Source organism: Amphibalanus amphitrite, unplaced genomic scaffold (genome assembly GCF_019059575.1).
Source record: "Amphibalanus amphitrite isolate SeventyFive unplaced genomic scaffold, NRLGWU_Aamphi_draft 000147F_arrow, whole genome shotgun sequence".
Taxonomy (NCBI): domain Eukaryota; kingdom Metazoa; phylum Arthropoda; class Thecostraca; order Balanomorpha; family Balanidae; genus Amphibalanus; species Amphibalanus amphitrite.
The window spans coordinates 480,845-507,243 of NW_024881642.1; the positions used below are offsets into that span (position 1 = coordinate 480,845).

The following is a 26,399-nucleotide window of genomic DNA, read 5'->3' on the forward strand; positions in this document are numbered from 1 at the left end:
TGAGTGGGACCGGCGACCGGTCAGCTTCGGTTACTTTGTAGCATACCGAGCATAGAACACATTCGCATTGTGACGCAGCTCACAACTAAACTCAACCTTTGAGCTCCTGGCGACATGCTCACGAGCTGTTATACACTTACCAAATGTAAATAGAATCACTGGCTCCACAGTCCCCAGGCTTCCAGAACCCGAAAACTGCCAGCTGTTGCCCGTTCGTGTCAGGTCACGTAGCCCTGTAGTTTCTCCATGCCCCGGTATCCCCCTTCTCCAGTTGGTAGTGCCAGGGCCGACAGCCGTCCGCGCCCTCCCACCGCGCCGGCGAGCTTGGGTCCAAAGGCGTCTCCGTCGGCCTCCAAGGCACCCGGCCGAGCCGCCGCCATGGCTCATTGGACCCTCCAAAAGACCCGCTGCACTTTGCGGCCGCTGGCTGCCGCGAGAGCACAATGCCGACGGCGGTGTTGTTAGTGGCGGTATGGTGCGGCGCCTGGTTTTATGGAGCGGCGGCTATATACGCCGGGACGGCAGACGGTCAGTGTCGGCAACATCCTGCATAATCCGCTCCTATTAGCGGCTGGATGGCGCGGCGGCCGCGGGAGGGGGGGGGGGGTCGGGGTGTCAGTAGCTCACGTCCGCCCACTGCCGGAAAAGAATGGCACCATTCCGGCGGCGGATCGGCGCAGAGAAATGTGATGAGCTTCGGACGAAGAGCGGGCCCGGCTCGGCTCGCCGCCCGTATCAGCCACCATTCATTGGTAAAACAGCCGGGCGAGCACACAAAAGTCCGGGCGCATCATGGGCCCGGATTTGTTGACCAATTGGCCTAAGCTGTACTTACAAGGCTTCTTTAGCCTCTGTCTCTATCAGAGTTCCAATTGATTTAACTATGACGAGATTTTTCACAGTGCCTCTCGCAAGATAGAGATGCCGTTACAACAACAAAATCAAATTGCTGATGTTTTGTCTCCCAGGGATAAATGACTTTAACTTTGACAACTTGACTCATAAACTTCCATCAGTTGCATGTTGATGTTTTAGTTTATATGGCAGTAAATGTCGTAACGATGGGGAGCTATAGCTCTTTGTGAATTTTGTCCAGCGAAGACTTAGTGACTCCTTTATGTGCACAACGCTATACCTACCAAAAATACACAGCGGATATTGTCACTGGCCCAGCATATCCCGTCGCTTGTACTGAACATAGCTCCTGTATGTATGTATGTATTGTATGTATTACCTTCATGGACAATCCACGCGGGGCGTGGCGATTACAGTCCAGAGTCTGAGTCGGGCACAAACAAAAACATGCGGGGACAAGAAACACAGGCATACAGATTCAATCGCTGGACATTCGCTCTCTCTATACCTATACAAACGGACGATTCAAGACAGCACACCGCACACGGATGTCGCACCTCCTTCCTCTAACACGGGTCATCGTCGGGCGGTCGCCATCGCCGGACAGACTGCAGCCTTGGCCGCACGGGCGAATGGGGCGGGGCGCTGTTCGATGACACCGGGAGGCAGACTGTTTAGTAGCGCCGCGGCCCGGTAGCCGAATCGTCGCTTGCCAGTCTCGAGCCGCGAGCGTGGAAGGTGGAAAAGGTGGTCCTGTCGAGTGGACCTCTCTCGCGCGTCACTGTTATTCATGAAGATGGCAGCTAGTGCTTCGGGCTCGCCGTTGCTTATTATTTTCTGCGCAGTTACCATGGTTTTAACATCGGCCATAGCTTTCGGAGGCATCCATCCGAGTGAATCGCGGAGGCCAGAGACGTGATCGAATTTTCGGCGGCCGAATATGACCCGTGCTGCAAAGTTTAGAATTTTTTGAAGTCGGTCGAAGTTTTTCTGGGAGCCATTTCCATATACAGTGAGGCAGTACTGGACGCGCGAGATGACGAGTGCAGTCACGATCGTTTTGAGGATACCGTCTGGGAGGCAGTGTCGTGCGTGGGAGAGGCCGATCAGTACGCCCATGCAGCGACGGCTCAGCTCGGCCACGTGTGCTTCCCAGGTGAGTGCGCCGTCGAATACAACACCCAGGTTTCCCACCTGCGCGCACGGCAGGAGCTCAGCGTCACGGTGTCAGTGTCAGATCCCACGTCAGATGAGATGCCTTCAGTCGGGTCGCCAGTTTCTAAACTTTCTACAGTGTACCATAAACTCTGCAAACATTGCAGCACGAGTTATGTATCCCATAGTGGCAAGGAATTCCCGTGATGGCACCGCTAGCTGTGCCACTAGCCGTCTCACTCGTGCCATAGATCGTCTTACCCGTACCACTGAGGCACTGATGAAATGAACTGCCGCTGCCTGTCTGTCCTGTAAATTGACCACTGATTTTGTCCTATGCGCCGCTCCCCGTCTAACCCACGCCACTGACTATCTAAACCACGCCACTGGCCGTCTAAGCCCGCAGTTGACAGTCCGTATGTGTCCATCTTGACAGTCCGTATCGACAGTCTTGACAGTCCTTGACAGTCCGACAGTCCCCGCAGCTGACAGACGGTATGCGAGAAGTCCCTGCATGCGCCCCTGCCGCCTCGCCGCTGTTGCGCCTCTGATCGTCATGCAGTTCGCCTGCCGTCCCAGTGCGTCACTTTTCGCCGCCGCTGCGCCAGGTACGACGCCCGCGGTCAGCTCGGTGGCTCGACAGGCGCTCACTGGGTGAACGGTGAGGCCGGCAGTCGACTGGAGTTCGACCCGACGGCTCGGCCGGCCATTCTGCGCATCTCCGCCGTCAGCAGGGCCGACGCAGGCGTCTACCGGTGCCGCGTGGACTACGTGCAGGCGCCCACACGCAACCCGCGAGTCAACCTCACCGTGGTCGGTAGGTGGGCGGTGCAACCGGCAGGCGGGAGTAGACTGAAGTTCGACTAGTTAGAATTTGGGTTTAGTAGTCTGGATGACGGTTGAGGAAAGGTAGAAGTCCCGGCCTTAATAATCGGCAGACCTTGCTATAGCTAGTCATTAGGACTTAGGAGGTGATCAGTTTGAAAGAACTAGCATACGCACAAAGGCGAAGTACGGGAGAGTGGGGCAAAGCGGCCACCCGGGGCAAAGCGGCCACCCATCGTTTTAGCCCTTCATAGCTGGCGTCAGTTCCAATTTATGGTTTCCAATTATACTTCTCTTCACCGTCGTTCGAATGAGTCAGACCGGGGTTTCAGGCCCATCACCATTGTTCTGTGAAACACGGAAAAAGCATTTCTTGCCAGGTTACCAACTATGTTTACAATTTTTAAATGTTATGTTATTTCATAACCGTTTGGAATTTTTATAAGCGTTCTTGTCCATGCATTGCATTGTTATCGTACATGTATTCTACCAATTTTAACCCGCGCCCTGGTGGGGGGGGGGCTATTTTTTGCCCCCCCTCCAGACTTTTCGATATATCTCCAGAACCGCTGCGCCGATCGTCACCAAACTTTCAGTACCCTCCCGGACATCAATTTTACACATGGTGACCAAAAATTTTTCCAAAGGCTATGATAGGTTAGCCGGAAATGACGTCAGAGTGACGTCATGTTCTGCCGTTTTCGACCCAAAAAAGGGTTCCGCGGGAAGAGCTGTCAGGCCTATAGCTTTGCAAATACAGAAAAATGATAAGGACATAAAAGCTGTAGAATTGACAGGGCTACAAAATTGCTATCTCGGATTTTTGAAATTTTTGGATTTTGACCCCCAAAAATCAAAAAATAGATTTTTGGTATATAACAGTCAAAAAATCCAAAAAGTTTTTTGAATTTCGCAAAAACCGGAATATATGTGATAGTCCTTACCGCCTTCCATCCACATACCAAATTTTAGATTGATACCTCTTTTTTTGGCGAAGTTATAGCGAAAAAACTGTTCAAAATTGATGACGTCAAATTTTCAAACTCAATTTTTAGCAATTCTAGAACTCGTAGCGCAAAACAAAGACCACCATTAGACTCCCCGTGACGAGCTGCATCGAATCGATACCAATTTAATGCAAAAATATCAACTTTAAAATTTGACCTTTTTTGACCTGACCTTGACCTGACCTCCACCAGAAAGTGACCTAAACCGTACCTGATGGTCTTATAACCAACACCATTGGGTTGGAAATGAAAAATTGGCCATAAAACATGCATCGCACAACCTTAGTAAAGTTGGGTTCATGGGGTGACCCTTGGTGACCTTTGGTGACCTGACCTGTGACCTGACCTGGTATGACCAGTGACCTCTAATAGCAACATATGTACTAGACAACTGACGTCTTATCGCTGATTTTCGACAAAATGCGTTTTATTCGGTGTTATAGCGCTTTCCCTAGAAGCCCCGTGAACGGTGAAACATTTTATCTTTGACCTGACCTGTGACGTCATCGGTGACCCCGAGGTCAATGAAATTTGGTTTCCCTCGACAAATTTGACAGGGCTATCGAACGCCGTTTGAATTTTGCGGATCCGTCCAGTAGTTTCGGAGATACGAGGGGGGGGCAAAAAATAGCCCCCCCCCACCAGGTCGCGTTATAAACAGACCCCACCAGGGCGCGGGTTAATGTTTTTACCCCACTAATAGCTAAGCTGGAATATTTTTGTCTCGGACGGTATGCGCGGGGCAAAGTGGCCGGGGCAAAGTGGCCACCACCAATTGGCCATAAGTTGTTTCCATCTGGTTAAAAACATTATTTATATTCAAATGTGTCGTCATGCATTCATCTTGGCCACTTTTCAGTTGCATGAGTTACCAAATATTGCAATTAAATGTTTTTTTTTTCATGAAAATCCTTTCTTTGTTTACCTACAGGTGGGATGCTAAACAAAGCAAACATCCATCCTCGCTTAAACCTTGTCACCATCAAGAACCCTAGTCGTACATGAGGCAACTATTTTGTTTCTCATATCGGGACTTGAGAAGACGCCGGTGGCCGCTTTGCCCCAGGGTATGGGGCAAAGTGGCCAATATGCATAGGTTTAAAGTTTTGTCAATATCTTCCATATGTGAACGCCTTTGGAAATAAAACGCAGTTGAAATGAAAGGCAACTTAATAGGGATCACATTGGTATAGAAAGAATCTTTCCAAGTTTAAAAATCAAGCGTTGGCATCGTGAGAAGCGTTAGGGTGGCCGCTTTGCCCCACTCTCCCCTACAAACAACGGTATGAGCGACATCTCATGCCACACGCATCAGACAGGCTTAGTCGTTTTACTCGCTCGTAATTTATGCAGACCGTGCCGGACAACCAAGACAGCGAGTTCGCAGAAGGACCCGTAATAATTAATGCAGTGTACGTTAATCAACTCGCAAAATGACTATATGCAATGGTTTGATGTTTCTTAGATAGCATTTTTCAAAAAATTACTCATTTATTTGAATAAAGACTTATTTACGCTGACCAGCATCACATGTTACGTCGGTTGAGAGGGACTAAAAACGCGTCCCCGCAGTCTCCTTTCACCGTCTCCGCTGTGAAATGTGCCTGATTGCGAGTAATTGGCCTGGCCAGCTTGGCCAGTGTCCAGTCAGCACTGCCAGCCAACGCCGCGGAAAATTTCCCGAACCATACTGCCACAGAGTCAGCCAGCAGCCTACGGTAAAAGTCGGAAACATCACAGAGACCGAAATATGCTCAGTTCCGTGACTGGCCAGAGATATTCCTCGTTGATAACTAGTCGATCTAGCATAGCGCACGCGTGCCGCACGCTCCATCAGTCAGTCTCAGCAGTGCTGTTGGTGGGAGAACTTTGTTCTCAGCCTGCATCTAATGACGCATGAGTAAACGGTCCTATCTATCAAACCCAATAAGTCACGCCCGCGAGCGGGAGGGCCGGGGGTGCCGGGTGGGGACTCGGGAGCCGCTGAAACGACCCAACTGGCGGCGCCCGAACAGTCTCACTATCTCAACTGCGGCCCCGACGAGATACGAGACAATTTATGCAAATCGAGGCATAGCGTTCTGTCGAGAAAAATGCAGGGTGTTCTGCGTCCGAAATATCAACCGTGTGATTGGTAGCACGGTGTTTAATGTGGCCGAGGCCATGATGTCAACAAATGACTATTTGTCTTGGAATAGCTCCCGGTGATAAAACAACACCGCCTCGCGGTAATGCACTGATAAATGTGTTTTCCAACCCTCTTTCTCTCTTTTCCTCTCTCCCTTTCTTTTTCACACTCTCTCCCTCTCTCTCCCTCTTTTCTCTTTGTCTACCTCTCTCTCTCTCTTTCTTTCCTCTCTTTCTTTCTTTTTCTCTCTCGATCTCCTTCTCCATTTATCAATGAAAGAACTACCGAACAACAGTCGAATGTTTCCTCCATGCCTGTCTTACAACTTATATTTCTTTCGATTGTGCTGATCTGACGGCTAAATGATATCAAAACAGGAAACGATTCTTCCCAGAGTTGGGAACGACGAAAGTGACGCAACTTTTGCGCCGTTTGTTGATTACGGACAAAATGAAATAAAGGATCGCCTAAAAAAGATACTGACGGATGGATGCATTAGTCATTACATGAGGTCCGTCTTCAGACAAGACATTAGTCTAAATATAGACATATGAATGGATAATCATTTTAGTGCATCAGTCTCTCTCTGTCTCTCTCTTTCTGTCTCTCTCTCTCTCTCTCTCTCTCTCTCTCTCTCTCTCTCTCTCTCTCTCTCTCTCTCTCTGTCTCTCTCTCTCTCTCTCTGTCTCTCTCCCTCTCTCTCTCTCTCTCTCTCTCTCTCTCTCTCTCTCTCTCTCTCTCTCCCCTCCCCGGTCGTGCTCTACTCGACTGAGTGTCCCTCCCCGCCGTTCTGTCCCACAGTACCTCCCAGGACGCCGGTGATCTTTGATGAGCTCGGGCGACAGACTGTGGATGACCGAATCGGACCCTACCGGGAGGGTCAGGCTGTCAACGTGACCTGCGCAGTGTTCGAAGGTGAGACGAGATTGGCGGGCGGGACGGCCGGCGAAATCCACCCGCAGTTATAGAGACGGGAGTCTGGGAGTTTTTACGATTATTTGATCTCAGATTCGGCGGCTCAGTCTTTGTCCGGCGGACGGAGTGTCGTTTGAGTTTTACGATCACACTCCGGCCGTCATGACATTTCTGCCAAAGTGTCTTGCATGTTTCAAGTGTTCCACCGGCTCCGGGACGATATACAATACAGTCTGATGAAGTCCGCCGTCTCTGTCGACTGTCGGATGAAATGAGCTTACACGCCGGCTAAACGCAATGTCGTAATGATCATTGCTTAGGAACTTAGAATAAACGATCGTCTTACCGAACTGGAATTAATTCTCGCATTCCATCACTCTTTATTTGTTTTTGATCTTTTGTATTTCAATTTGCATACAAATAAGCCAACAAATCACCCAGGACAGTCTGCATAAATGAGACGTCGTTTTCTAGTTGGCTGTTAGCTGTTGCCCAGAAGTTGGCCACATGTCCAGCCGCCATGCAGTCTGACCTGCCGTGTTCCGTGTCGGCAGGCTGGCCGGCGCCGGCGGTCACCTGGTACCGGGACGATTCACCGGTGACGGGCTCCTGGTTCCGAGCTGTGGACGGCTCCTCCCGCAGTGAGCTCGCTCTGGGACCGCTCACCAGAGCCGACCTCGGGTCGAGGGTCACCTGTCAGACCACCTACCACGCCAGCAGTCCGCCCAAAACGGCCACCGCCGCCATCGACATGATCCGTGAGTGTGTGGGAGAGGGGGTGAGGGGGCGAGGGGCAGGGGGAGTCCATTTTTTGCGCTTGTCGTAAAAAGGAAAACAAATATATTAGCCGTGGCTAGAGGGTCTTAGTGATATAGCCGTTGTTGCAAAGTCGTAGGATGTAGTTGAGCCTTGAGCGGATGGCAAAGGAGTTCGTATTGGTCTCGCATGGATATCTTCCATACGTCAATCTGCTTTTGTAGTTGACTAACTAAGTAGTTGATCGTTAATGACTTGACGATCGATGCGACCGTGGTCTACGAGTGTTTTCCTCCCTTCATGCGTGACGTTTTGAACACATTATTGATGCTGTAAACTGAAGACGTTCAAGAGCTAATCACAGTAAAACGGTTTATTGAACAAGTTGTGTGTATATTTAGTGCTTAATCACAAAGTTAAACGTTTGGAGTCGTGCCTAGAAGGGAATGTACCGACGGTCTAACTAACTTCTGCATTTCTCGAAGAGACTGCGAATAGATCTCGCAATTTGCAGTTAACTCACTGACATGGAATGTGATTTAGCAGCTTCGTCCCTGCGATAGAATACCAATGGCTTCCATTTCATTATGTTCGCATGTATTTCTCATCCGTTTGAGATCCTATCCCATACAGTGAACCGTCGTCGGTTGGGCTGGAGGGTGCTTTGCGGAACAGCCTACACTCTCAGGGTGTACTGCGGTGCAGTCTACCCTTCCAGATGTGAGACGCTGCCGCCTGATGCCTACACGGGTAGTGGGTACCCATAAGCGCAGAGGCGTTTTGCTGTCGTGCCTCGCATTGTATTCACAAGAATCAAGTTGCACAATCGAAGATGAGTAGAAATGTAACGGAATCGTAAGCCAAACACCAACCTTCGGGGACCTTTAAAAACATAGGCATCTAATCTAGCCCCGACTGGACGGACTGGATCAAGCTAAAATAAATTAGAAATCACATCAAGACATTTTGCTGCTCGTTGACATCACAGGATGACACGACTTGCTGTTTCAGTGTTAGAAACTTTCTTACTTCTGATCTGACCTTGTCAGTTCAGAAAACTCCTGCGCTGACCTCAGCTGGTATTCGAGCTGAGTGCGCCAAAACAATCGGAGACAATCGTGACGTGATTGGGTCTGATGTGGTGCGGCCACCGGGGGACGTGGAGCCTAGTTACGCTGCCGGAGCCGGCCCGGTGATCGAGCGACCGAAGGCGGACCGCCGACAGGGTTGTCCCACAGCGCAGATGGCGTGGAAAAACGCCGAGGAGCCGCCATTTGGGCCGGATCGACTGCTGTGGGACCGGACTCATTGTGATCGCTAAATGTGATCGGCTCGTTAGGAGAGAGCGGTATTGGCAGTAAAGGCTTTGTTTGGCAGTTTTTGTCTAAAGGCTGGAATGTTTATAGCGGCGGTGTAGAGTGTAGAGCTGCTTTGTGCCGGCGGTGTAGACTGTAGAGCTGCTTTGTTTTCCTATTGTTTTCTTCAGTGTCTCGACCCCGGAGCCGTTATACCGTCTCACTCTCCAGTGCTAGTCCCAGTGCCGTCGTTCCTTCGTTAATTCTAGTACAATCGTCACTCGCTGGTCCCAATGACGTCATCCCTGGTTGCATTGCCGTCGTCCCTCGCTACTAGTTCCAGTGCCACCGTCTCGCCCTGACCACAGCGATGGCTCCAGTACCGTTGTCCCTCTCTAACCCTGCCACTCGCTTTCCAGTGCCGCCGCTGGGTATCTCCATGCTGGGGGACAGCTCGCCACTGTCTGCCGGTCAGCCGTCGGAGGTCACCTGTCGAGTGGTGGGGTCACGGCCCGCGCCCGAGGTCACCTGGTGGCTGAACGGGCTGCAGCTGCGCCAGCACACGGCCGTGCCGGTACCGGACGGCACGCCGGGAGCCGGCGACGTGGCGCTCTCCACGCTGACGTTTACGCCGCAGGTGAAGGACGACGGCCTGCGACTGCGCTGCCAGGCGGTGAACCCTCACCTGCGCCGCGTCACTGCCGAGGACGGCCGCGTCATCACCGTTCACTGTAAGTGGGTGAGAGCCCAGCGGCAATTAGCCCTCGCCGGCCGAGGGGGGGGGGCGTGTGCCGCCCCCCCCCTAGGGTTTTTCGCGATAGCTCCGAACACGCTAGCGATAGAGAGCTGAAACTTGACATACCTAACCTTTGATTCAAGCCGGATGTTTCGACACCATCCGAATTTTCGGATCAGGTCAGGTCACTGACTTATGACGTCATAAGTGAACCTCTGCACGGTCTTCAGATGTCGCAACTTCGCAACTCTCTCACTGCCAGAGGAGCTTTCACAGGGAAATGAAACTTGCAGGACCTAGTATCCATTAGGCGCCTCACAACTTATATACTTGGGATTTTTTTTAAGGTCATATGAGGTCAGGTCATCTTCGTGACCTCACCATTATAAGTCAATGGGGAAAAATGAAAACTGATATTCTGACGCCGGGAACGATCTGCAACTATATCAAGCACACAGAATCGTAATTTCATGCACTTCTTGCAAGGTTTGATGCGTCACTTTTGCAATGTTGACCTTGCGTGACGTCATTTATGACGTCATTAGGGTCATATTAGTTTTTCGTCAATAACTCCCGATCAAATTGAGCTAGCGAGTCGGAAAAGGCACCAATGGACTCAGGAAGATCGTGCCAAATCGAATGCTATGCGACATGACCTCCTTCGACCAATTTGGTGACCCAGGGGGGCGCTGACCTGACCGTGACCCGAGGTCAACACTAGCTAACCTCACCCAAAAAAAATATCATTCGACGCGCCTGAGCAAGACAAACACGATGCTGCCAAAATCACGGCTCTGCGGCCGTTTTGTGCGATGTTATTCGCCAAAAACGGAACCGTACCTTGGGGCACTTGACCTGACCTCAGAGGTCACCGGTTGACCTAGGACCTTAAAATCGGGTATCAATTTCTGCGTCTCGTAACGGCGCACACGCTCGTTTTTTTTATGCGATGCGCTAGCTCCACCAGGGCCGAAACGGCGAGGGGGGTCGTATCCGCCCCCCTCGGCCGGCGCGTATGTAGAAAACCAATAGGTCCAGCGAGGGTTAGGGAAGCACGCGCGATCGACCGCTGCAAACACCTCGCTTATGCTGATGATCTCTACGCACTAACGCGTGTCTTGTGTGTTCGCTCTAATGGAGGATCACAGATCTGCGTCCAGAAATGGCCACCCCCTACCCCCACCCACATTGTGCGCCCCCTCCGGCTAATGCAAGTCGTATGAGCGTTCCGAAAACAGCCGGCGTGATTTGTCGCTTCCTAATGAGGCCGCCCGCCCATGCATCATACGCTCCGGTAATGCGTTACAATCATCTGTCAGACCGCATGACAAACTACACGATATAACAAAAAATGGGAGAGATTGTGGACATTTTTGGGGTAATATCCCAGGGCAACGAACGACTAACACTAACCACACGGTGCCACTGAATAACAACTGAAATGGTGTACGGAACCTTGTGCAAAGGGTTGATGTCTGAGGGTATTACCATGTTAGATGGACCTATGCAATATGCATACCGAGTTCTGTGGTATTACGTGTTATTTATTTCAATGTGACGCACGAAGCCATATAAGACTGTATTCGTCGTTCAAATAAGCTTGAATGAATGTATCATTTCGCAGATCCACCGATTGTGACGCTGACCTCGTGGCCCCGGGACAACACTTCTGTGGGAGACACAGTGCGCATGCGCTGTAACATCAGCGCCAACCCGGGCATCACTGACGTCACCTGGCGACATGACGTGAGTGGAGCGTAGTGATGTGTGACGCGATACCTTTGCGTGTGGGGAACACGGTTGATGCGATTTTGATGTCGGATGCGACAGTTTGATCTGATTGTACTTTGAATTTAACTGCAATGCGCACATTAGGATGATTTGTCATTTCAGGGTAACATTTATTGTTTTGATGTCACTTTTGTGGTGTGGATAGATGTTATATTTTCAGAAATGTGTACGTTATGTCGAAACTATTGCGGCACCGTCCTCAACTTGTCGGCAAATGTCGTCTCTCAGACATAAGTGACTTCTAAGTTCGGCGTTGCCCTCCACCCCAGCGCGGAGCACCTTTGATGTATGGCATCATTAGGCCTTATTCACATAGGCAGTTGGAGCATTGCAGCAGACACATTTCAGAAACTTGAAATGTCGGACCTGCTTGAAACTTACGTGATTGCTCCGACCCGCAGTAAGTCTTCAGATTAATAGTTTGTAATCCACAAGCATGAATCGTAGCAATCGGACAAAAATGTTGGATCAGGTCAGCCAGCGAAAACATGACGATGGCAACCTATAAATGTATTTGCATATTTAAAATCGCTGACCACTGACCAGTCCCCGCTCACCGCCTGGGTAGGCCGGTGACCAGTTCATATCACAAGGTAGTCAGGTGACAATCTCTCACCGCCAGGTGACCAGTTCCCCTGAGAGTAGCCGGGTGACTAGAACCCCTATCACTAAGATACCCGGGTGACCAGCTCCCCTCTCGCCGCCAGGGTAGCGGGGTAACCACTAACCAGCTCCCTCTCACCAGCGTAGTCGGGTAACCAGTCCCCTCTCACCGCCAGGGTAGCCGGGTGACCAGCTCCACCAGTGACGTCACCGTAAGGAACGACACACTGCTGCTGCGCCGGCTGCGTCCGTCCGATGCGGGAATGTACACGTGCTCGGCTACCAACAGTCAGGGTTCTGTGACCAGTAACGCCATCAGCCTGCAGGTCCAGCGTGAGTGCCGCGGGACGGAGAGGACCGTAGCCTGGGGCCGAGTGGTCAGCGGGGACGGGTCGGAACGGAGTCCGAGCGCAATAGTGATGTTTGTGAGCTGCGATAATGTGCTGTTTTACATAGACTTATAAGCCTCGAATCCATGGTTGAAAGATTGCTGGCGATTTTTCGGCGATTTTTTCGCCACCCATCACCTGGCTTAGGCATGTTTTAACCCGCGCACCGACGGGGGTCTGCGCCAACTTCGCACCGACGGGGGGGGGGCGGATGACCCCCCCCTGAGATCTCGAGAACGAAGCAAGATAGCGACAAGCGGTAAACGGCATCGGATACGCACGGTCAAGATCTACAATTTTTACAAAGGTCATTTTCAGGTCAGGTCACAGATGACGTCACAGGGGTCGAAAAAGTCAAAATGGCGGCGCTAGATATGGAGAGGGTTTTTCTCGAATAACTTTCGAATTAGTCAAGATAGGAACAAACTAAGGGCATCATCGTAATCCTCTCGTCAATCCGCATCGAATGATATATATGTTGATCTCGAAAGGTCAAGGTCAAAGGTTGACCTCAGGTCACGTGACCTCGAGGTCATCATGTATATCATTCGATGCGTCTTGACGAGCTGAACACATTGAGACCATTCACGCGTCTGTATCTTGTTCCTGTACGGAGTTATTGGCCAAAAACCTTTGGTGACCTTTGATGACGTCACATGACCTCACAGCTGCCCAACAGCAAAACAGACCTCAAGGTAGTGAAGGTTGATCGTATATGAAGTCATGTATGGTATATGGGGCCATTCCGACCCGTTTTAGTGGTGAAAACAGGGAGTTGATTTTTCCCCCATTGACTTATAATGGGGAGGTCGCGAAATTGACCTGACCTTGGGTCACCGATATCGAAATTCCGAGATATACAAATTGTAGCTACTAATGACCTAATAACATCCTGCGACTTTCAAAGACCTCCGACATCTACTGTAGCTCTGGCACGGTGACAAAGTTGCAAAAAAGTGACTTGAGGTTGGGTCATTCAAAGTGACCTGGTGACCTGACCTTGAAAGGTAGAAGGTTCAAACTTGCACACCATGTGTAAAATTGATGAGGGAATAGTCATACCAAATTTCCCGGCGCTACGCGCCGCGGTTTTCCCGCTATTCGCGAAAAACCTCAGGGGGGCGGATATCCGCCCCCCCGTCGGTGCGCGGGTTAAGAAGAGTTATGCCTATACGACAATTTCTAGGCTCCGAGCGATGTTAAAGAATTGTTAAATTCACCCAATATGTTGCAATATTCATGGTTAGTTATATACAAACACTTGATTATATTTTATCGAAGGAGTAAATATCGTTTATATGATGTGCCGGCCGCACCTCAGCGGTGGCCGGTCGGCGATAACTCGCGCCGTTCCGCCGGTATCCCTGGCCGTCCTCATGGTGTCGCTGAGAGTTTCATTTGTAAGTTATGGGCAATCTACGGCGTCCACTGATGAAATATGTCCTGCCAAAAAGATTCGGCGATGAACAGCCCTAAAATTCCGCCGCTCTGAGCTTGAGTCAAGAGGCAGCAGCGCTATGTGTCTGTCAGACCAAGCCAGGCCCGTTTTCATTGAACAGCACCGGAAGAACAGAAAAGCTCCCCAAATGTCGCCAATATCGGCGCCGGCCTCCATTTCAGTCCGCCGCCAATATAGGCCGGCCGGCTCTGTTGTACGATTGCCTGCTCGGCGGAGCTCGTCTGGATTTGACGCTCTCTTCACATATTGTCTCAGGCCGCGGGCGATTTAATTTGGCAATTTTACGATCGGATTGGTGCGCTCGAGTCCGCCATCGGCGCCCATTATCTGCCTCCTCGGCCCGGGGCCGGGGGCGGATCCGGTGCGGCTCCGTGGCGCGGGTGTGTCGCCGCTCAATCGGCCAGGATCGAATAACTCACCGCGGCCCGCGGCGCCTGGACAGCCCGCGGGACGACAGCGAAATCGGATCACTTAGTGGAGAGGCATCTTGTAGACGCACGTGCCTCTGAGGCGGAGAGAGGCGCGCAAATTGAATAAACATCGGGGCTGACACCTAAGGAGGACTGTTTAATCGACAATTGGCCCAGAATTTCTGTAAAAAATACGGGCTCTGGAATTATTTTCTTGCAATAAATTCATACAAAAACGACGTTAAGCTCAATAAAACAGTAAATATTTTACCTATACACAGTTCAATTTTGATTTATGCGAATAAATACACTACCGTTATATTCCAGTCGATTTCTCTCACATGTTCTTTAGACAGACCTATGCCAGTGTTTCATTTTTGACCTGTCCTTATCTGTCCTCAGACCGTCCGATGTGTCGCACTCCGCGCAGAACGTCCCAGCCGGCCAGTCGCGGTCCCTCGACCAACGTGACGTGTCCAGTGGCGGCCCACCCGCCGGCCCGGCGGTACCGGTGGGCGCTGTCCAGCGACCGCCTCGGTAAGTCGGCGACGCTGGAGGGATGCTGGGAGGACACGGACGTATTCGGACACATAGGACATTGAGCACGGACACAGACAGGAACACGTACTCGCACCTAGACAAAGGACAATGACACGAGAAGGGTAAGAGGCAACGACGATGCATCAACAGACACGGAGAGAGAGAGAGAGAGAGAGAGAGAGAGAGAGAGAGAGAGAGAGAGAGAGAGAGAGAGAGAGAGAGAGAGAGAGAGAGAGAGAGAGAGGGGAGAGAGAGAGGGAGAGAAGGGGGTATTGGCGTAGAATCGGACTCGAAACTGGTCAGGGATACTTTTTCGAACACAGTCAAGGATATAACGGACGCGGTCAAACATATGCATTATGCATTAACGGACATGAACATGTAGCCCGGCGCAGAGTCCCTCGGCCCTTGCTTACCCCAATAGGAACGCCGAATCGACTTCCGACAACTCACGAGTACTGACAGCGACACCGACGACACATACGTGGCGCAGACACCGCGGGCCAACTTGGACGGCACCTACGGAGGTTAGCAGCGTGCCGGAGACACTCTGGGCCGAGGCAAACTTGTGCCGACAGCTGCACCGGCCGGGAGGGGCTTAATGAAATGTTCCGGGTCCGGTTCGGTGTACGAGACCGGTGGAATGGCAAATGCTAGCGTTCCGCTAATGCCACTTTCCAGGAAACTTGTGTGAGGTGAATTATGGGTTTGGGATATGGCGCTGAAGTGCTCAGCGATCTGGGGCCATTTTCAGGTACCGTGCCGGACCTGAGTGGGGCTCTGCTCAATGTGAGCACGGCCACCATCGCTGTGCCGGTGTCCGTGGAGAACCCGCTGCCGACCCTTCTCTGCTGGGCGACCAACGCGCTGGGCGAGCAGTATAAACCGTGCGTCATCAACCTTTCGCCGGCAGGTAGGTAATGCACTAATGCGCGCGACTGCCAGACGGCATTTGCTGGCCGGAAACGGCGCTCGTTAAAGGTCATGTCACATACGGGGCCTGCGATTTGAGAAAATTGCAACAGTGGGACATTCCCGGATATTACACTCACTTCAGCAGGCACCAGTGTAGCTGCGCTCAAAACATTAAGAATAAAGCAAGCTTGTTGAAATCATTGAAATCTCCTATTGATCGTCATTATAAGCTTTTGTTCTTTGTTCCTGTCCGACTATTTATAGCACACCATTTCTGATGTCACGGTGCTAGTATCAATCAATGTCGCCCTATTTTGATTCTCGAACATCCAAGGCACTCGTTGCTAGCTGTCAACAGTCGCGCCCAACTAGTGCAATATTTCCTCTCAGCAGTCCAATTAAACTATACGCAGCTTTTGCAATAAGACCTTGTAGCATCTATTGACAAAAAAGGAAAAACACTTCCGGAACACCAGTGTCCATAGAATCTGAGTCTGTGTCTTAGTATCACATTTCCTAACGATGCCATATCTTCTTTCAATGGAGTATCTCCCATCGGTATCACTCATATCCTACATAAGTCTAACAAAAAGACGTATATTGAGGCACAGAACAGCATATTTTGATACATCCAACCGGTTTCAAAGACCTCTCGTCTTCGTCATCAGGGATTGAAATATACAGAAATGAGAAAGATTACCTACATATCTAAGCGCTGAAGAGAATAGCTATAATCATACTTTTTGCTAGAAAAATAAGTCTACATACGTCTCCTTCTTATCTCAGCTCGATGCTCAGCATCGACACCGTGTGTCAGGTTCCGTCAGAGTATGCTGTCTTTTTCCCGTTACAGAGGCGGCCAGCCGGCCGTGGCGGCCTCAGCAGTGCGGGGTCACCGGTCGGTCCGCCGACTCCATCCGACTGACCTGTGTGCCGGGTCACGACGGTGGTCGGAGACAGACCTTCCACGTGGAGGTGTTCCGGGCGGCCGACAGTAGAAGGCAGGCCAACGTGAGCTCCACAGATCCAAGGTGAGTGTAAGGTCAGCTCCATCGACCCCAGGTCAGTAGTAAGGTCAGCTTCACCGGCCCCAGGTCAGCTCCACCGACCTCAGGTCAGCTCCATCGACCCATCTCAGTGGCCAACGACACCCCAGTCCCTAACCTTTAGTACCGATTGTCATTATCTCGGGTCAGTTGACATTTTATTTGTCAACAGCAGGTCATTATTAGTTGCCGCCTACCTCTCGCTAATTTGTTAACTACGAGAGTCATTTTTGCAAAGTGTGCGGTAAGATCAGATCCAAACATGCCACGATATTTTCAGCCGTGCTGCAGGCGGTAAGAGTTATTAGAAGTGACACTACCGTCTCAGATATTGTTTCAGCTGTGCAGTTGGCTAATGGTAACACGCACTGCCTAAATAGTCAGCCATTTGGGCAAATGGCGTGACAAGCGCATTTACATATTAGTGGTTCAACACTCCCGAAAGCCTGCTTTAATTAAGAGTTATTCTTGGCTGCCAAGCTGAATTTCAGAGCTAGGATATTTGATATTTACTCTTTGCTAGTCCAGTTTGCTACTCGTTTGGTACAGAACTGATAAAATATACGAATGTAGAGATGTCTTTATAGATACCTACCAGTTAATTACGTACGAATGTGGAACGTCAGTGTGGTGTTGGCGAAATGTGTGAAGCCGTGTATAGCAGCCATACTGTCACTGTATGTGCATCTGTTGCCTACAGGTCTATTCTTTCATCTGTGTTGTGTCGGGTTTATAGTGACGTGATACCGAGGTCATATCGTACCCGTCTCGGTGCGGATCTGAGCCGCCGCGCCGCTCGCCCCCGGCCCAGTGTTGTGAGGCGCGTCCGTCAGTGGCGGCCGTTATTAGCTTTGACTGATCCCACTGCCGCCGGCTCCAATAAATTGCCAACTGTTTGGGAAAACACTCACGTTCGCTATGGGCGAGCCAAGTTAGATACTGGGTCACCGAGTTGGGATAACCGGACGCGGGATCACTAGTCATTGCCATTTTCCAATCACCAGTGTCTGCCCACTAGTAGCAGCCCGCCGCACTTTGGGCGTATGTGATTGCCGGGAGACGTGCCGAGTCTGGGCCGGGAGACGGACTGCCTGCATCGTGTGAACTTTGCGATGCCGGTGCCGGAGTTGATTCCCCGGCCAGCGGCAGCGGTCCGCGGCGCCCGCAGAGACGCATAACGGATGAGCCCTCGGACGGATCGCGCCCCCAGAACGGATCTATTAATAATGGCCAGAAAGGCGGAGATAGGCGCCATTGCCAGTCGTCTGACTGTGCAACTTGGCGTATGAGCTTCAGCGCCATTTCATTTTGGTGTGGAATATTAATGACCAGGAGACGGCCGCGTCTCCCGACCGTACTAGTTGTAAATTTCAGATAACGTTTCGCGTTAACCGCTCGTTCCAGATGGCCATTTAGCTTCCTAACGGTAGAGAACGCTTGTCTGGTACACGGAATTAATGAATTACTTACATGGTGCACTGCCCCGTGCTTCAGACATCTAGTGCCTCAACATGAATATTTGTGCGTGGCAGGCTGATACGTTTACCTACATATTTTGGAGGCCATCCATACCTGTATGTGTTACCATAAAGTGCAAATATCTGACGGTTGAAGAGACAAAACACTACTATTTCAACGCGTTACCTATGATCTGCCCTAACAAAGTAATCAAAAATATCCCGAGGTTAAAATGTGCTAATGTGACATCGGCCGAATGGCGACAATCTATTATTATCACTGGATTCTACTTTTATTCTATCCTTTTTTGACAGGCCGTGGGAGACAATCGACCTGGACTATGTAGAAGCATGACTTTCAGAACATCTCTCAGTAACTTTTCCCCGAGAAACTGTTCTGTTACTTCCCCAAGAACTATGGCGACACCTTATGGCTCAGTGAATCTTTTCAAACGGTTGTTTCCCACGGCCGGGCAGCCTCCCGGCGCCACTGACTCCGTGTCTCTGTGCCGGCCAGTTTCGAGGTGGCTGGTCTCTCTCCGGGCGAGACGTACTCACTGCACGTGTACGCCATGAACCCGCTGGGAGCGAGCACTCCGCTGACGCTGCTGGCGCGCACCGACGGACAGACCGATCTGGCGGCAAGTGAGGACCGGCACAGCGACCATATTTCCAACTGACATCACACATGGCCACATGGGGATATCATGGAGACATGTCATGTGTGATTAGATGGCACAATGCTTATCGTACATATCTCACAGCATTCAGTGGTTGGTTGCAACCATACAAAAGTCGATGAATACAGATAAATATGTCCGTAGGCTGTTGATAAATACTGCCTTAGTGTACATACTCTTCTTATTTCTATTATGCGGTTTTATTGGAGTGTCTAAGTCATTCAAAGTTATTATCAATAAAACACATTGGTTGATCAACCACTATGTAAATACTGCGAGAGCTGTACCTACACTAACAGTTGACAGTAGTGTCTGAACGGGCGTGTGACCATTACATTGTGTTGGACGTCACTCAGAGCAGTGCATTCAGTGCTGAATTGTCAGCTGGGGTTTCAATGTCGCCCAGGCTGCTCGAATTCTCAGGAAATCCAATCCAATCAGGAAATGGACCACGGCTCCTTTCTGAGCTGTTTTCACTCCTTTTCGCCACCGACCCGGACCCTGGTGAGCGGCGGCCGCAGGTGCCCTGTCAGACTCCGATTGTACCGGCCCATAACACCGGCGCCGTCGGGGCTGGCTGCTGCCGTGACCACAGGTGGCGGCGGCTGCGGCTCACGAAACACGACACATCTGGGAAACGTGACCCGTCTGATGTGTGTGTCGTTTGGGGGAGCGTGGAACTGTTGCATTGGATTATGGGCGGACAGCGTAGGTGAATGATGATATAAGGACTAAGGTGGACAGCAGGCTATGGACGGTGGACGGTGGACGATGGACGGTCACGGTGGACAGTGGACGGTGGATGATGAACAGTAGAAGTAGAGGGTGGACTTTGGTGGAGACGTTGGACGATGCACGTTGACGGTGGGCTGTGGACGGTGGACAATGCACTGTGGACGATGAATAGCTGATTGATGTAAGGTGAACAGCAAAATATGGACAGCAGACGCGCGTGGACAGTGGACGGTGGAAAGTGAACGGTGGACGGTGGACGTTGGACGGTGGACAGTGGATTGTAGACAATGCACGGTGGACGATGAATAGCTGATTGATGTGAGGTGAACAGCAGAATATGGACAGCAGACGGTGGACGTTGGAAAGTGAACGGTGGACAGTGGACGGTGGACGGTGAGCAGTGGAAAATGGACGATGGACAGTGGACGGTGGACGATGGGCGGTGAACGACCGAGGACCGTGGACAATGGACACCAGACAATGGACAGTAGACAATGGTCCACCCCGCTCCCAGTTCCCAGTCAGGTCACGGGCCGTCATCGCGTCTGTCGGTGCGCCGCTTCCATTAGACCTCACTCGGAGCGGATTTCGCGTGCAGTTTGGTATTCAGCGGCGCGCCCGGTCCGACTCCGTCCATCTCACCAAATCCTCTCAGATATCCGGTCTGACCGGACATCAGCCCTGACTCTGCACGTGGGTGCACACGTCAGACACCCCACCTGAGACTGGCGCAGGCCCGCGGAGACCGGCAGATGGAATGGAATTGAATCAGGCCCGGTCGCCGGCGAGTAGTCGGCGCGCGGGGCACGTGATCAAACTACCAGCGAGCGCTGTAACGGGGCGCCCGCCCACCCACCTGGTCACCGCTGACCGGAGACGGTGTGTGTTTTTCAGCTGCCACATCAGCCACCCAGCTGGCCGGGCCGCCGCTGCTGGGCCTGCTGGGACTGCTGCTCCTGCTGGCCGCACTGCTGGCGCTGGCGCGGTGCTGGCGCAGCCGACGAGCTTCAGCCAAGGTAGGTGCAGCGACGACCGGTGCCGTGACAGGCAAGTTGAAATGAACTTTGAATGTGCACCATATGCATATTCATACTGGGTACTGGTTGTTAGTTAACACCATACTGAGTGTTCACGAAAATGTCATGATTTTATTTACTTCGTGGAAAAATGGTTTGCACTTCCAGTTGTTTTGCCCAAGACTTGAAGCTTGGTTTGGCCAAAGTTTACGGTCGAATCTACAAATGTTGACCTTATAAGATCGTAATGTAATAGGATAAATAAAACATCATTTTATTTGATGTCATTCTAATGAATAGATGACAGATGCAGCTAATTAGGTACAGAGCAAAGGTCGGTGAAGGCAATCTTCAAGCAAGAGCGTTCTTGTAACAATACTCTGTAATCTGTAGTTTGCTATCTTACTGAAGTGTTTGTTCCGTTACGTCACTTGTAATTAGCTAGCCATCCAATTATATCAATAAGCACGGTGTAGTTTGGCTGCGTCGGATGAGCAGCATCGAAAACGGTTCTGTTCCGAGCGGCGGCCGTCAAATACGGCTGGTGGCCGGAGTTTGACTGGAAGTTAGGCTGTGCCGCAGTACTCCGGTGCAATGCGAGATGCCTACCCACCACACGAGCCGCAGTGCCGGCTCGTGTGGTCGGTGGGAAGAACGGAAAGGCGCGTCGACGAGCAGTGCAGGATTCTTTGGGACGCTTCACCAGTGGTGCAGACATGCTGATTGTGACACACCGTGATTGGTTGAATGTTTGATGGAAGCTGCTTTTGCTTTTGCTTAGTAAAGTGACGGTGCATGTAACCTATACATATAAACAAATTTAACTGCATTAGAGGCGGATATTTTTCGTAATTAGGAAGGTATGTGGATTGTGCATGTAACGATACGTGTATCAACCTATTTAAGGCTCTTATGTATTTCATGTGCTAGGCTTATATATAAGCTCATTATTCTTGGCCATTGGACACGTCATATAAGTACGAAGTCGATTGTGGTGTTTACTTCTTTTGATATTATGGATTCCTACATAAAGGCTTCATGCTGTTCCGATTCAATGACTCAAAGCTTTAGACGATTCTTTTACCTGGCAAAGATAATTATTTTACTTTGCGTTGGCGATAAGTAATGACCGAACCGTATGCCACACGTAAGACTTCAGAGCAGCAAACCTGAAGGAATTTCAGTAGCTCATGTGTACGTACTGAACAGTTTCTCTCCTCAAGTAGAAGTTCTTAAGCGTCAATACACTTCCGAGGGCTCTTTGAGTGCGTCGTAAACATATGCAAAGTTGGTGTGTACTTTACCACGCTAAATTTAACTTGTGCAAACAACGGTGCAAATTGATTGGATTCAACCTTTTGCTTGACTTGGCGTGAAGGATGTTGAAGAAAATCACATATCATCAATTGAAGATTTCTGTTATCAATATGCCTACTTTAACGAATAAATTTAGATGAGTGTGCCAGCTCGTTAATCTGGGAGGCAGCGACGAAAAATTCCCAAGAAGAATCAGGCTTCTTACTTCAACACCCAAGTGTATTTTGAGCCCTGTAATATCCCTGGCTCTTTTTATAAATTTAGTCCGAAACTGTTGAATGAGAGGATTCACGACAGAGCCCCCGCAGCAAAGCTTGTTGCGTTGACCCTGCCCTTTGCCCTCCCTCTCATAATGTCTTCTATTTTTATCATATTCATCAACCACTATTTGTAGCATGTCCTTGACAACAGCGATAGCACTCTCTCAGAAAGTATCAGACCCATCAATCATCCCTTTTTCTCTACCCTCGCTCCCTCCTGTCTCTCTACCCTTGCTCTCATCTCTCTACCGTCACTCACTGTCTCTCCTCCCTTCCCCTCAGGGCGTCCAGCGAAATACACCGACCGTTCACACGATGTCGACAGCGGACGGATCGGGCCAGAGCGACGAGTGTCCCTGCAGTCCCGACCTGATACCGGCCACAAAAACAGGTGACCGGCCGGCCGGAACGATAGAAACCGGCCAGCTAAATAAATCAATGGCTGTTTGGTGCTTAAGATTATAACTGGAAAATGAAGCTTGTCTGCCTATCAGGCTGAGAACTAAAGAGGTCTCAGTGGAATGTTTTGAGAGATTTTACTAATGCATGACTCTCCGTCCACTTCTTTGAAAGTGCTTAATTTTATGTTGATTGCCTAGTCTATGTTGCTGTGCCGTTTCAATAATGATGGTAGCATCCATCCTATACCAGGTTTAATGTTCGGCAAAGTTTTTCTTAATTATTCTTCATCTCATCCATTATCTTATCTCATCCTCAGGAGGTGGAAGGACTGAAGATGGTCCTGAGACCATCTCCGACTGGCTGGCCGCCGAGCACCTGCCGTCTCAGCGGAGCCTCGGACCCGGCCCATTCTCCGCTCAGCATCATCCCCCTCTCAGACGGTTTCCGTCGTGTGAGGCGGCCGGGCCCAGCCTCCACCCCTCTCGGGAGGCGCCCAGGCTCGGCCGGTACCCGCCCCCTCCAGGGAGCTTCGGGGACCCTTCGGGGGAGGTGCGGGTTAGCAGTCTCCCGCGGCAGAGCCGTCCTCCGGCGTGGCTCGACCAAGAGATCTGGCACGAAAGGCCGCACGCTGGCACGGTGAGTGAGGACATGCTGGAGTTCGGGGCTGGGGAATGGATCGCAATTGGCTTCGGATAGGTCACGAGAAGTTGTGATGAGGAATAACGGTGAATAGATTGATGTATGACATGATGAAAATTGAGCATGTCTACCAACTGATTATCCTGACAGGTAACAGGATTTTTTGTTAGCAAAATCCTAAGGCAAAACGGCTATTTACAGCTAAGAAATAGCAACGCTCATTTTTTAGAAGAAAAGCATAGTCTTCCCACGGATCAGTAAATATCACACGTGGTAGATTATCATAATTATAGGCTCTGCCGCCTCACCATACGGGCGGATCTGTTCAATCTCCCCTCAACTGCCTGGTTTATAATCCGATGATGTGGGTGCCACATCGCGCCGGACCGGTACGTCCGCCGTCGTCCGGCCGTCCTGCATCGCTGAGCCGAGTCAGCAGCCCCGCTGGCGGGCCGTCGGCACCGACTTGTGACCCCCTCCCCCCTCAACCCCCCACCCCGCGGCCGCGGCCGGCTCAAATGGTATTGGCGATGACGTCACAGCCACCGGATTGGGAGCGAAGTTTTTTGTCTCTCTGGCGACGAACCGGATCGCGGTGGGGATTAGAACTCTGCGGGATGGACTGGGCGGTGACGAGGGAGGGGATTGAAACTCTGCGGGATCGACTGGGCGGTAAGGAAGGGGGGATTGAGGACGTCGGAGAGGTGTGGGAACCGGCCAGAGATTTTAGACATAGGACATAAGTGCGCGAAACAAACTTACTGCAGGCAGTTTATTTGAAAAAAAAATTACATCCTTTGTAAATTTCCCAAAGTTCAGCTTGCTCCCAGTAAAGAAGCAGGCAAACAAAACATGAAAATGGATGCATATTTAGTAGAATCATTCAATATCATTCTCAGTTGGCAGTGTGATGGTTTCTAGGATTGTTTTCTTACGTTTCCAACTTTGTCACCAACTCAGCAGTCTTTGTGACTTCGTGATCAAATAAACAGCTGGAGTGTCAGCATGTCTGAATATCTACCTTCTATTCAAGACTGAACAACAATGCTCGCGCGAGTGATTCCCCCGTTTGTCGTTCAGACCGCTCCATCATGTCTATCTACGTAAGCACAGTTTGCGTTTGCACAGCAGAAGTCCTTTGAGCCGCCTTATCTGTGCACCATTCTGATCATTGCTAGGGACCACAGCAAACCTCTCAACTGGAGGCTGACACACGCCTGGCCTGGGGCAGTTTGGTGCGCCTGGCCTGGGGCAGTTTGCCCCGCGGCAGTTTGCGCCGCGGCCACGCTGGCACCTTTGCTCTGGACCAGGCCTGTTTTATCTCGCGCTGACGTCTATGGCTGCTGGCGGCGCTCTGCAGAATACAGGTGGCCGCTGGCCGCCCACCCTGCAGTTACAGAAACCTCGAGACTTACCACCATCAGCAAATCCCTGGCGGTCCTTTGTATTCAATAAAGTCGGTCGTAGCAGTTTTTGAAATTTTCCTTTATGATTAAAGTATCAGCAGAAGCAGAGAAGTGCCTTTTTCCAAAGAAGATCATTTATATTCCTCAAAATTACGACCGCTTGCTTTGGGAGTGAATGACAATCCGGACACCCTTTGGCTGTTGTCATTTAATTTAGTGAAAATATCGCAATGATCAGTTTTTGGGCTAAATAAAAACTCCGGCTACAGAAAAAAAAACGTTAATAAGACATGTCACAAACGATAGCTCGTTTCAAAAACAGCTCAGTGATTAGGGGACGCTGGCTTATTTGCAAAGCAGTGCCTCCCGATATCGTTTGTTGATCCGGCGGCAGCACCCGCGCAGGCGTCTGTGTGTTTGTAAGGGAGCGTTCCAGGTCACTGGTTTGTTGCGGGAATTGGTTCTGTCCCGACTAATCTACGGCTCCTATTCGCACCCGCCCGCCGTCTCACACACGCTGACATGTAATCTGGGTGTAATAATGAGACCTTTGATTAATGCATACACCAGTCAGGTAAATAGAAATATAATTAATCACCGATATTTGGTCTCGGCACGCACAATCATGCACAATTTGCTGTCTTTCATAAACAACAGGTAGGTATAGGAACGTCTAAAATTTGACTCTATAGGCATCTGGCTTCGATTATTTGTGAAACGCACACTATCGAGCGATTCCTCGCGCAAAATAAGCAAAAATGTTAATGACGTTTGTGTGTGTTATCTTGTTCTACAACAAATGCAATTTTATGTGTAAAAATATATTCATTTTGAACTTTGCCAGAATAGGTGGGTAGATAACTAGTAGTGGGTTACAACTACTGTAAGTGTAAACAGATCTAGAAGAAGCCCTGTTTTTCACTGTTTTCTCTCCGCAGGCTGCGATCCACACGCTAAGGAGGCACCAGGCCGGTCCGTCGCGGCCCGCGCAGAGGCTACAGCGGCAGCCGGGCCCGACACTGAGCCATAGTCAGCTGACGACGCAGTTCTAGCTTCCGCCGGTCACCTACAGAGGGCAGTGCGGCGCTGCCGGTTTATACGCTGAGGAAATAGTGATCATTCTCACCTTCAGTGGGCTTCATCGTCATCGCATGTCTTGTGACATGTCGCCACGGGGTGGAGAGTGTGAGTGGTGACGTTGTGGCAAAGTGAATGTATTGATTGATCGCAGGCGCAAAAGTAAGAGGATGAAGCTATTTATACATAAACACTTTCACGTTATACGATACCAAAGCTACTGCTACGAGAGAAGTTGAAGTGATGAGCTGTGTTTAAAAATGAGCCATGTTCAAAGCAGCTAGACACCGTTCCGTGCTTCTATCCTCAGGATACTGAAATCCTTCTCCTCCACGCCGCAACCCCCTTCCGGGCTGGACAGGCAACTTTATCTCATGCGGGCTGCTCCCTTGGAGCAGAACCGCTGCTCCCGAGGGAGCGCTCCCCGAAGCCGGGTGCAGTGAGTACCTTGGGGCTGGGTGGCCTGTCCTCTGGACGGGCTCAGCCCCGGTGACTCACTAGGGTGCCTGCCCAGACCAATGTCTCCCCCTATATCCTATCATCCTCCCGGCTCTGAAATGGTCCCATTGGACCGAAAGGGCCTAA

The 26,399-nt window shown here is 50.7% G+C and overlaps 1 protein-coding gene across 1 annotated transcript; it reads left to right on the top strand.

The window, feature by feature from the left end:
* The first annotated feature begins 1,972 nt into the window (after nt 1-1,972).
* LOC122382792 (hemicentin-2-like) lies at nt 1,973-25,999 on the top strand. Its single transcript, XM_043368591.1, has 15 exons — nt 1,973-2,011; nt 2,590-2,827; nt 6,772-6,885; nt 7,440-7,643; nt 9,356-9,667; nt 11,297-11,418; nt 12,243-12,399; nt 14,727-14,861; nt 15,619-15,777; nt 16,633-16,810; nt 18,800-18,927; nt 20,592-20,713; nt 22,573-22,681; nt 23,009-23,328; nt 25,676-25,999. The coding sequence occupies exons 1-15, from the start codon at nt 1,973-1,975 to the stop codon at nt 25,787-25,789; spliced, it is 2,451 nt and encodes an 816-aa protein (XP_043224526.1). The 3' UTR covers nt 25,790-25,999.
* Nucleotides 26,000-26,399: the final 400 nt, after the last annotated feature.

What these genes read in the sequence shown, in the direction of transcription:
- LOC122382792 (XM_043368591.1), top strand. Translation starts at nt 1,973, where the DNA reads ATGCAGCGACGGCTCAGCTCGGCCACGTGTGCTTCCCAG. An exon ending in CATCAGCCTGCAGGTCCAGC is followed by an intron (nt 12,400 to 14,726) that starts GTGAGTGCCGCG and finishes ATCTGTCCTCAG; the next exon opens with ACCGTCCGATGTGTCGCACT. An exon ending in GATACCGGCCACAAAAACAG is followed by an intron (nt 22,682 to 23,008) that starts GTGACCGGCCGG and finishes TCTCATCCTCAG; the next exon opens with GAGGTGGAAGGACTGAAGAT.